We start from the raw sequence: 12,465 nt of genomic DNA on the forward strand, positions 1-12,465 counted from the left end.
AAAACACTAGCAAGGTCATTGTCCTCTATTCCAAGGCTTTAGAGCAAGAAAGTAATAATGACTTATTTGGAATATAATTGTTCTTAAAAGCCCAAAGTACAACAATACAAATTAATGCCGAATCAGTTCACATAGGCCTAGTGTTGCTTGGGCAAGATCCGTTTCCTGGTTATCATCATGCTTAAGTGTTATATTTTCCCCTTGAAATGATTTGATAACTTTTTCCGTATAGTAATTATTGTTATATATTCGAAATTGGGTTCTTAAAATGAGGTTTAAATTATATAATCTTACCAAATGAGTAGTTTGCAATCATAGGTGTAGCCTAGGCTACTGAACATTTTGTAGATGTTTGATAGCAGTAACGTTGGAGATAATAAACTGTGGTGAAAACAAACAAACCAAGATACAAAAAAATTTAACATTTTACTTTGACTGGAATAATCGAACCATGACGCCTCGGAATTTTGTTGAGAAACCACGTTTGGTAAAATGCGTTTTGTTAGAAAATCTCTAATGCTGCCTTTATGTCTTAAAATGAAAGACTTATGGTAAAGACTGTATCCTATAGGCCTATCTACTGTAAATAAATCTTAATGGCTGGCAAAATACAGCAGGTGTCCTTATGCATTACAGTAACAAGTTAAAAGACACGTGTTGCCACGACCAGTAACTTATAGGCCTGTAAGCGTGTAAAATACAAGCAAGATTTTTTTTACTTAAGATTAATGACGTTCTGATTTCAAAACTGAAATCGCCAGTGCACACACACACACACACACACACACACACACACATATATATATATATATATATATATATATATATATATGATATATATATATGTATATATATATGTATATATATATATATATATATATATATATATATATATATATATATATATATATAAAACACAATATGCTGAAATATAAGACGTTAGAGAAACTGCCAGCAACACATTGAACTAACAAGCACAAAATTGTGGTTGAATCAAATTCAGTATGCTTTCCTTACCTGTGAAATGTCCTTCCATTTTCGCTTGAATTCACGTGTCCATTTCTGCAATTGTAAGTTTGCACAATGTACGATTATTAAGATAATGAGCGATAAAAATACTGTTGGGGGCCACTGAGCACCCATTCAGTTTTCGTTGTTCCCGCCAAACTTAGTAGCAGCAGCGCCGCCCTGGTGTCATACTATCAAACTACGTAGTACTAATTATACAGAAAACTTCTCTAGTTTTTACTGATTCTTTTTGGTTTCCCTCATTATGTTATTTTTTAGATATACATAAAACACATTGGAATCTTGACTGATGTGTATAGACATCTCCCATTTCCCACGCCCACACAAGTATCCCATTATCCACAGCGAACGTCCCTGGTCTCTGGCACCTATCCCCCTCCCCATATTGCACTTCTACTTCCATACCCGCCATGACGTCTTTATATTTCCAAGAGCATCACGGTTTCATTTCATTTTTCCTGGCTGTTAACTTGAACAAATTATTAGCGTTGAGTCTTACTGTCTGGCACCTGCAGGTGTTACTTTTTTGTGTAACTGTGGGTGTATCTCCCAGTTCCATCTTTGCAATTTCGTACTCAATTCTTTTATTTCAAGGACCTCTATCTTGCTGCCCAACCACCTCTCTTTTCATTTTAGTGCTGAATGGCTGGTTCTCATAAATCAGTCTGTTGAGTCTTGATACGGTGCTCCAGGATAATTGTTACGTAAGGAATACTGTGGTCAAGTGGACTCTTTGTTTCTCTGGGAAATTGGTCAATTGATGAGATTACTTTGCTTCTGTATTTTAACCCGTCTTCTTGTGCATTCATATACTGTACTTGCTGCACAACCACTCGCCTGTTACAACAATGCTTGCTGTAGAAGAAGGCCGGTTGTAAATTGTGCAATTGTTAATTTATTTACACAACCACATCTTTTCACCTGATTATGTACGTAATCGAAATATATAGCTGACTGATTTATTTAGGAAAAATATAAAATTTTATAATTCCGTGGTTTTTCAGACATTTCATTTGAAAAGGAACAAAATGTTTCTGTTTCAGGGGCTCCCCCCTTCCCCCCCAAACTAAAATAAACATACAGACGCAGATGGGGAGCAGCCTTTTGTTCGTAGGAAATAACTCCGTTCGCTTGGTACGGATTCTGATTTATAATTGACTTCACAGCAAGGGGGGCGAGATAAGGGTGACGTATTACGCTTTTATATCGAAGTGGTACTTTGTGCGTGTGTGTATGCTTAACACGTACAATCAAATGTAAACTTTAAGTGTCCTCCTGATAAGGATTAGATTCAAGCGTAGTACTATAGAAACGCCTCTTTAACATGAGCAGTACGAACACTTTGTTGATTTAACAAACCAAAACAGAACCATGGAACTGTATTCCCGGGGAGTGCCAGGTCCTGTATGGAATGTCAATGAATATGAAGCTTTGTGAAGTTTGCGCATTAAATTGGAAATCTTTGTCGTTCTTGATTAGATATTCTAGTCCCATAAGCTAACTTGTGTCCATGGTCAGTCAGAGTTACAGAGGGAAATTATAGAGGGAAATTATTATTATATTTTAATAATAATAATAATAATAATAATAATAATAATAATAATAATAATAATAATAATAATAATAATAATAATAATAATAATAATAATTGAAAAGTCAAGTTGGAGTATCTTGAGCGTTACTTATAACCTTGAACATGTTAAAGAAAAGTAATAGAATTTTTTCGTTCTTACTGAAGAATTATAAGGTGACTAAAGTATACAGGTAACTTGTATGTTAAGATTAGTAACACTCATTTATATGTCTATATATTCGTAGAGGATAGCCACAAAGTGACTCGATCTCAACCCCCATTTCATTCTATACCTTCAGTGTTCCAAGATGTGCACGTCATGATCTTCATCGGTTTCGGGTTCCTGATGACCTTCCTGAAGAAGTACGGCTTCAGCTCCGTCGGGCTGACCTTCCTCATCGCTTCTCTGTGCCTTCAGTGGGCGATCATCGTCAACGGCTTCTTCCACATGCATTATGGCACCATCATAGTGGATTTAGGCGCGTGAGTACTACCCGGAAGTACTTCCGTTTCATCTTTGTTGTCAGATGGCCCAGTCTTTAGAAATTCCTCCACAAATATTTGCGAGTTTAGGCCATCGTGCTTGATGCCTCTTATCTGGTGTATTAGATTTTACATTAACAGTTGTTTTGGCTTTTAATGACAGTTGAACAGGATACTGAATATATGACGTAGGCCTAGTACCATGTGACTTTTTATTTGTGAAGTTCATGGCCAATAATTGTAATACCAAGCAGCTTTTTATATCGAGTAAACATCAGCCTAATGCCGTGTGATGATTTATATTGAGATAATAGCCTTAGGTGCCAAAATCAAAGGACTGGAGAGTTTGAGATAATGGCTGTAGATACGAGCCGATGATTTGACCAGTTGAACTATGACACTAGAATTAGTACGAAGTCTTTTTATTAATGTGACATTGTTAGTGATACCAAATGACTTGATACGTTAACCTTACGACGTAGGTAAAATGGCAGTTGATTGAGTTGAATAAAGATATGCGTCAGCTAAATTTAAGGTGATCATCAGCAAGACGATATTTTAAAAAATGGAGGAAACTCAATCAAAGTTTTACAAACTGTGAACATCCGTTACTGGTATTTGACACACTAAAAGGTTTTTATTTATTTATTTAACAATGACAAGTTGATTAAAGGCCCATAGCACGCACTAAATCAGAATGGGTTCATTTCCCTTTTACGTTAATGATCCTAGGGACCACAGAGATTGATATTCTCGCATGTTAACCAGGCGTTGCAGCGTTGCTCTTATTTTGTTTAAAATGCTATTGTCCTTCACATTCTCGTTTCGTTTATTAATCCATTATTTTTTTTCCCTATTATCTTACAGGTTACTGACGGCGGACTTCACGGCAGCGACGGTCCTCATCAGTTTTGGAGTCATCCTAGGAAAGGCGACCCCGACACAGCTCATCATCATGACCATGATAGAAATCCCGTTGTTTGTAATTAACGAGGTCATCGGTAGGACGTATCTGGGAGTGAGTATTCCTTCCCTCATACGGGGTTGTCTTGCGCTGAAGACTTTCTACCTCTCAGAATCAGAATCTATCTCTCTCTCTCTCTCTCTCTCTCTCTCTCTCTCTCTCTCTCTAAGGAAATGGTATCGATTAAAGTTAGTTATTAGTGTTTTTTCTCCAACGTTTGTAAAATAAAACTTTGCCACTTCTTGATAGTGTGAGCAAGAATTCATCATAGAAAAACTGATATTCTGGATTTCGATGTTTAATAAATTATCGAAATCTTTGCTGGTTATGGATTTTGCTATTGTTGATCATGAACTTCTCTTACAAATAAAAAAAAAAAAATGCACCGTTTGCATATTCTCAGTATTATGGTAGGCCTACGTGTTTATCAAGTACTATCAAGTACCCAAATGAAAGAAAGAACAAACTGGTTTTATAACCGTACTTAATGTTTGCAGGTCATCGATATGGGAGACTCCATCTTCGTCCACACCTTCGGAGCCTACTTTGGACTGGCCGTCAGTATCTTGCTTTATCGAGAGGACGTTCACGAATCCACAAAGGAAGGGTCCAGCTACACTTCGGACATGTTTGCTATGATTGGTAAGGTCGTGGTTTAAACAGGGACGGCCACCGTTTGAGAGAATATTTTTTTTTTCTGTTCCCTCAGTTTAGCTTCTTGAACACAGCCCCCGCAGGAGGATTGTGTGTTTTTATACCTTGTTATTGTTTATGTGAAGTTATATTCTTATATCGTATTACTGATTTGATTTTTTCTTGATTTTAACCGAGTAACATTGACAGTTTCAAAGGTCGAGTTCTGCGAGTAATAACATAATGGGAGAGTAATGGTGGTACAAAAATTCCATCGTTTTCCCGTGTCCCCTACCAACACACGTTTTGTTGTTCAACATTTTAATTATTAATAACATCTTAAATATAAAGGCGTACAATTGCAGAAATACGAGTAAATTTTCCTACAGAATAAAGGTTTTCCGATATTCCCTAACATCTTACCGCCTACAATGTCCTGTGACAAGTCGAAAATATCGTTCTTTCTATTTGTGTACAATCGAAGCTGTGTTACTTCGTTAGTGATGAGGCACAAGCTATAAAAAATATAGTATTCAAGATACTGTAACTATTTCTATCACCAGTTTAGGCTGATTAGTGACACTAATTCATGGGAATAATTGAACCCAGATTGTTCCTAGAATTGCTTGAGTATTACTAAGACACGCAGAACTTATGTGCCATTTGTGTGCTTTCGGTTTTATGTTCTGTATTACTGTCTGTAAAGGCTATCCATTTTGTTTTCCACTTGCTTTGGTTTTAAATGCTTCCCATTTTATGTTCTTTTCATTAACTGATTTTGAACTGCTTTTCATTTGGGAGTTCCCTGATAGCTGCTTATAAATGCTTCCAGCTGCCCTTCTGGTTGCTGCTTCCATTTAGTTAGCCATGCATGTGAATGCTTTCAATTTTATTTCCTTTCCATAAGATTAGGATAAACATCGCTTAGTTAAAGTTCTCTCTGCTATATAGTAATGAGAAATGCTTTCCATTTCATGTTCTCTGATAACTATTCTCTGATAACGGTCTGTGATCACTTTTTAATTGTAAACGTTTACACTCATATCTGATATCAGTTTTTAAGTGCTTCACAATTTAGTTTACTGGCTCGTAAATGCTTCTACTGCATCGACTATCAACATTTCCATTTTGTAACCACAGGTACCATTTTCCTGTGGCTCTACTGGCCCTCTTTCAACGGTGGCGCAGCTCCTGGAGATGACCAGCACAGGGCGGTCATCAACACTTACATTTCCTTGATCTTCTGCTGCGTCACTGCATTTGCCATGTCCTCTCTGGTTGACAAGGACAAGAAGTTCAATATGGTAAGGATGGCGGTCATGAATCACTTTTAGACAGTCAATTTGTGTTTTTCCTTGTCACATACTCACTTATGGTTTCACACTTTTTAAAACCTATATGGATGCTGTGACGCAAATACCATTACGTACAATATTTTTATTAATTCAGAAGATGAACCCTATTCATAGGAAACATGTCCGCCCATTCACTTGGATTCTACTTTCCAACGAATATAGTGTAAGAAATCAGTGTCACCTTTGAACCAGAATGAAATCCTCAATCTGTGGACATTGCTTAATCTCACTGTTTGTTACTGATACATAGTTATTAACTGTGAGGACAGAACAAAGGCAGTTACTGGGGGTTTCATGCTAAAACGTTTTTCAGTTGTCAATCAATAAGTTGTGGGTCATAATAAATCTAGCATCATAGAGTTGAGCCAAGTTGAATGTAGAATTTAGGCCAAGCACTGGGACCTACGAGGTCACTCAGCGCTGAATTGGAAATTGACAGTAAAAGGTTTGAAAGATATTACAGGAGGAAAACCTTGCAGTTGCACTATGAATCAAGTGGTAGGAGAAGGTGGAAAGTAAGATAAAGAGAGAGAATATGAAAGGAAGTACACGTATAGTAAAAGGAACGAAAGCATTTGCAGTTAGGGGCAGAAGGCACGCTGCAAAGAACCATCGGTAATGCCTACAGGTCCACTGATGGCACTATCCTCCTATAGGGTCTAGCATCATAGACTTTTGATAGTGAAACTGCAAATAGTTTTATCTCATTATTAAAACTTTGAGCATTTTATTTTCAATTTTGGCAAAGTATTTTTACGGGGGTGAAAATTAGGCATTATTCATTTTTCAAGATACATTATTGGTGTAGATTTTAATGATTGCAGGCCAATGTCCAACGTTCTAGCATTCTCACATGTTGATAAAGATTTTATTTTCAATCTAGTGATTACTTTGAATCCAGACGCTCGCTTCTTGAAGCCATGGTGCACAAAAAAAATACTATTGATATCATAGTAGATGTAAAAATAACTACTACATATGAATAACCTTTTAAATCTTAAAAGTTCAGGCTTGTTCAGATAATTTTGGTGTTACATTTAACTTGGACAACTTGAGGACACTTAACTTCATAACGTAAGTGATGGAGGATAGCACAATGTTTGATTGAGTTTAATTTACAAGTGACAAGCACTGACATTGCTTCAGTGAGCTTAGACTTATCAGTCATACAGGGTATTGGTGTAGAGAAATATTTCAGTTACATCTTTTTGCAAGATGGTGTTAGATACATACCTGAGTTGGTCCAAAATTACTTACTACATATTGTACTGTTTGATGTGCTGGAAGTACTACAGTTTTCAGCTCTGAAAGATTGTAATTTCCATTCTTATCTCCTTTAGGTCCATATTCAAAACAGCACATTAGCTGGTGGTGTTGCTATTGGAACAACGGCTGATCTCATGGTTCAACCATGGGGCGCTGCTCTAGTTGGCATGGTTGCAGGAGTAATCTCAGTCCTTGGCTACACATATCTCACTGTAAGTATTATGATTCTGGCGAGATTTTAAGGACTTTTTCACTCCTGCTTTTTGTATGCTGTGCTATTTTGACCATTTGGCATTCTTATGGTTTTCCAGGTTACTTAGGTAGACTAAAAGTGTAATGTGCATATATATTTCATAGTAAAATACCATTGTGTTTGTGAAATAATGGGTGGGAAGTTTGAATGATTCTGGTTATTAATGAGAATATAGAGGGGTTTATGGAAATTCTTTTAGCATTGGTTAACAAACTTAACATTTTCTCTACTGAACAGCCTTTATTGGCCTCCAAACTTCGACTCCATGACACCTGTGGCGTCCACAACTTGCATGGTATGCCAGGCGTTATAGCAGCCATTGTATCTGGGATTGTCACGGCAACAGCCTCAGAAGCCACATATGGTCCAAGGTAAAATAACAATGATTATGCAAATGTGTTCACTATCTACACTCTGAGATTCATAGTTTAGATCATTTTCATTTTTCCTGTCGCTACATTAAAGCTTTGAATTTTTGTGTAACCTCGTATGACTAGTAAATTAAATTCTCTTTCATTTTTCAGCTTGTATCAGATCTATCCAGAGATGGCCCCTGAAGAAGACACAGAAGATTTTACTAGAATTAAACAGTTCATACCTGACCTTGAGCCTGGTTCAGGTAGAACAGCAAGTACACAAGCAGGACTCCAAATTTTAGCTCTTGCAATTACTCTTGGCATAAGTTTAGTTGGAGGACTAGCAACAGGTAAGAACTACAGGCACTTAAATGTATGAAAATTCTGTTGAATATTGCAGCTTACTATAATAGGGTTTTAAGTTCAAATTGGAATATTTTATCTACTTTTATTGCCAGGTACAAGTCTGCCTGTAATCCTTATGTTTCCAGGTACATTACAAGGGTTCTTCCTTATCTGCATCATGTCCAGAAAACCATGAATAGAAACATTCCCTAAGTAGAGTAAAAGCTTCATTAGTTTCCTTATGTCCGATGAGTGAGTACAGGCTGTATCATAATGAAAATTGATGGGCAATGCCATGCCCAGTATGAAATAGTAGTTGACTCCTCTTCTTTTGTTGCTATGCTCACTCTGGTCTGTTTCCCCCACAGAAAGCATTCATTCTGTTCCTAGTAGAATGGAATGGAATGGAATATGAGATTTAGGCTTAAGGCCAAACACTGGAATCCAAGGGATTATTCAGCACCTTAATAGTACTAGAAAGCCATCATCTGCTGTAACTATGACCCCAAAATGTATTTATTTACATTCTTCATTTTCTTTTATGTACATTCTTATTGGGATTAGTCTAAAGCATTAAAATTCTTTTCATTAGTGAGAGATGAACATTCAGTTTAATATTGTAAAATGTTCTTTATAAGTTTTAGCAAATACAATACGTATATGCATAATGAAAATCATAGTACTGTAGAGGATGAACATACTCCACCATCAAATCATAAAAGTTTTTCATTCAGTAAGTGTTGAATCTATAGGAGCAATTTTTGACAGCAGCTCATTATGTGATCTTATAAGACTGCTCCAAACTAACGGCAAGTCCCAGCTTGTAGGCTTCACCAAAATAAAGCCATGCATGACATAGACTTTGGACACGGCAGAGAGAGAGAGAGATATTCATATTGTCCATAAGTGGGTGGAGATGTCTGCTACAACTAGAATAGTGGTGATGAATCTTGCCCATTTTACCCGATGAAGGGTTGTGGATTAAGTTTCTCTAGGAAGTGGTGGTAGTGGCTAGCTGCTGTAACAGCCTCTATAAATTCTCTTGATAACCACCATGCATGAAGATTTAGTGTGCCTTAGGATGCTGGTGAAATCTGAAAATGAAGTTGCTTTAGATGAAACCTTCAAGCGACAAGAGACCATAAGTAATTCGTGGTAAATTCCAAAAGGTCTGGGAACCATGCACCATGAGTGTCATTTGAGAGGTGACTAAGGTCAGAACTTTGACAGGACCTTTCCAAACAGACTGATTGGAGGAAACTGGTAAACACTAGCCATCCTATGCCTGAAGCATGGCATCCATTGCTCAAACTGCTGGGTCCAGCAGCAGAAACAAAGAAAATCTGGTGTTCAACAATGCGGCAGACAGATCCAATGAGGACTTCTTCACATCTGCCTCAGAACCTTGCAAACATTGAAGTGAAGCCTATTCTAAAATGGGTGAACTTGATGTATCCAGCTAAGAACATCTGTCACTACACCGTGCAATCCTGGAGCAAAAAGAGGCATGAAGGTGATGCAATGTTTCTGTGCCCAAGTGAAAATCACAGCAAGAAGATAGAGATACTTGGATCTTCTTCCTCCTTGGTTTTGTAGTTAAGCTAGGGCAGTGATAAGCCACAACAATGTTGATTGTTGCAATAATCCCCACAATGGAAAAAATGAAAACTTCTCTTTTAATTTGTAAAAAGCCTTAGACGTCTTATGTTTACATTTTCTAATGACCATTATTTCTTCATCACAGGTTTTGTTCTACGCCTTGAACAGTTTGCAACATTGAAAACCGATGATCTATTTGAAGACGAAAAGTACTGGTTGATGGAGGAGGGAGAAGGCGAAGCAGGGGAAGAACACGAGAGAGGTAGTTCTGCTGTCCCCATGCATGTGACCACAGACAATGGAAATAAATAATTCAGGTGTACTGTTACATGACAGGGAATTTTTCTTGAGTGAAATGGTTTCACGTTCAGCACTATTCTGTATATAGCCACTCCAAGGATATTATCTTTTCCTAAAACATAAGGCTACAAGATTTATAACTTCACCCCACCCTGATGATACAAAATCATGAAATACTGCTTTTTAAAGAACAGTTTTATAAAGAGAAAACATATTTTGAAGATGCTGATACAGTTCTGATTGAGTAAAAAACATCAAATTGTCTTGCTAAGATTCTCTGTTTTCTTAATCAGTTATGCTTGAGAAACCATTGCTGTGTTATCTAGAGGTGATAAAGATTTAATTTGAGATTATACTAAATTGTGGGTCAATACTTTTAGTATACAGTATAGTATTTATACAGTGCGCGTCTCGTTCTGCATTTGCAAAATTGAGCAATAACAGTATTTGAGCATCATTCTTCAATCATTCTAATACATATATGGGTCATTGAAACTGGCCTAATGAAAGATTATGATTAATTAAAGAGAGGTTTGGTGGGGTTGGGTGGGGGGGGGGAAGAAAACTGGTGGAACAATGGAATCTCATCTATTTTTAAAGTACAGTAACCATTTTATTATGGCCATCATTTCACTGAATGCATTGCTCCAGTGAGACATTTCTCTTATTTTCTTTTAATCCAAGGCACCAAGTGACACACCTGTCTTTGCTGGATAGGGATTAATAGGTTTTGGTCTCCTCAATTTCTTCACCATTTGGATTTCAGAGTCCTTGCGAAGCTAATCACCGAATGCAGATGAAGTGGGTAAATGTAAGGATTAAGGATAAACGCTTTTAAAGTCGTCATCGGGTAAAGTGCCAGTATTTGTCATTTCTGAGTGGAATTTTGTAGTACTAATATCTAAAAAGTCTAAGTAATAACTACAATCAGTTGCTAATTTAGCCTAAGTTGATTTTCTTGCTAATTTTACCCAAACTAAAATAACTCCAATTACATCTCATCAGGTGACAAGAATAGTCATTACCTCAGTCCTTTACCTTCTGTCTACCTTGTACGTATATACATGAAGAAATTACACAGATTGTGTTATGGACATTTGAATCTTTACATTTTTCTTCTCTTGGAACTCTACTCACTCAGAAACAAGTTTCATTTGATAATCTTATAAAAACAATTAAATCTCCTCAATGTACAAATAATCCTTACAGAATTTTTATTTCCACCTATTATTTTAGGAAGCAGTTTCTTTCTTCATACTCTTACCAGTAAATCAAGACTAAGTTATTTTTGCCACTAAGACAAAATTGTACTTTTCTCACTGGCTAAACAATGGGGTATGGTACATATATAATTTACACTGTAAAACATGCAGAACTACACAGAAGATATTGCAAAAATGTTTCTAGTCAGTGAGACATTAAATAGATAATGAAACTGACTGATACAGCTAGAGATATTCATTCTGACTTCAACATAATACTCTTCATAATCAACCTACTACCCTGTCTCTCTCTTCATATTTTCTTCAAGTCTTTCAAAATCGATTTTTTTTTTCACATTAACACGTAGGATTGTGGGTATATGGGTACAATGTGACTACAATATCTGCAATAGATGATTTACAGTATTTTATTGTGTGAATGTTTGGCTATTTTTGGGACGGTATTATTGTTTATTTTTGTAACTACTTTGTCCATGTAACCTTTGTATTTGTACAGATTTCCATGTCAACTGGGAGTGTGGTGTCACCATCATGTTTCATTGTGGATACTGTACTTTTTTTCATGTATTGGAGCTTATTATATTGTGGTACCTTTTAAAACAAATTAGAAATAATTCTCTCCAAAACTTTCCATTCTTTGTAGCTCTAAAGATAGAATTGTATTTTTCATTACCTTTTAACACTTACTATTGGATGATTTTCATCCCTTCAAATTTTTTGATGAGAGGAAGCATAATTTTATAGACAATTAATGTTACAGTCTAGTGTCCTTTCTGTGTTAGTACTTTGTGTTTTGAATGCAATTGTAAAAGTTACTTAATTAAAAAAAAATCCTGAGTGTCTTTTCATAAACACATTAGTGTGGCATCCTTCCAGAATTTTCCATTACTGTTAAATTACGTACAAGAAAATGTATTTTTTAATTTAAACCAAATTGACATTAAGAACAAAAAGCTTATATCACTTCAAATTTATGATAACTTTGGTATTAGTACAATGGCATAATTTCAGTAACAGAAAACTTTGTCTTATGCAATGTTGATTTTTTTTAAAAGAAATTTTACCAATGACCATTATATAAGCCAA

At 36.2% G+C, this 12,465-nt stretch overlaps 2 protein-coding genes across 4 annotated transcripts in view; one reads left to right on the forward strand and one right to left on the reverse strand.

Moving 5' to 3' along the window:
• LOC135211509 (cingulin-like) overlaps positions 1 to 1,157 on the reverse strand; it is a 359,586-nt gene extending 358,429 nt beyond the window's left edge. The window contains exon 1 of the mRNA XM_064244814.1: positions 1,018 to 1,157. The gene's annotated coding sequence lies outside the window, so the exon portion shown is untranslated. The remainder of the gene's footprint in view (positions 1 to 1,017) is intronic.
• Positions 1 to 12,216, forward strand: part of LOC135211209 (ammonium transporter Rh type B-like) — a 51,653-nt gene extending 39,437 nt beyond the window's left edge. For 2 of the 3 annotated variants that reach the window (XM_064244441.1, XM_064244442.1), the window contains exons 3-10: positions 2,902 to 3,085; positions 3,953 to 4,103; positions 4,547 to 4,691; positions 5,823 to 5,986; positions 7,378 to 7,515; positions 7,794 to 7,927; positions 8,081 to 8,262; positions 10,002 to 12,216. In XM_064244441.1, coding sequence (XP_064100511.1) covers positions 2,902 to 3,085; positions 3,953 to 4,103; positions 4,547 to 4,691; positions 5,823 to 5,986; positions 7,378 to 7,515; positions 7,794 to 7,927; positions 8,081 to 8,262; positions 10,002 to 10,168 — 1,265 coding nt within the window. In that variant the 3' untranslated portion in view covers positions 10,169 to 12,216. The remainder of the gene's footprint in view (positions 1 to 2,901; positions 3,086 to 3,952; positions 4,104 to 4,546; positions 4,692 to 5,822; positions 5,987 to 7,377; positions 7,516 to 7,793; positions 7,928 to 8,080; positions 8,263 to 10,001) is intronic. The other variant, XM_064244443.1, reaches the window with a different exon arrangement.
• Positions 12,217 to 12,465: the final 249 nt, after the last annotated feature.

The sequence above is a fragment of the Macrobrachium nipponense genome, chromosome 4, assembly GCF_015104395.2.
Source record: "Macrobrachium nipponense isolate FS-2020 chromosome 4, ASM1510439v2, whole genome shotgun sequence".
Lineage (NCBI taxonomy): Eukaryota > Metazoa > Arthropoda > Malacostraca > Decapoda > Palaemonidae > Macrobrachium > Macrobrachium nipponense.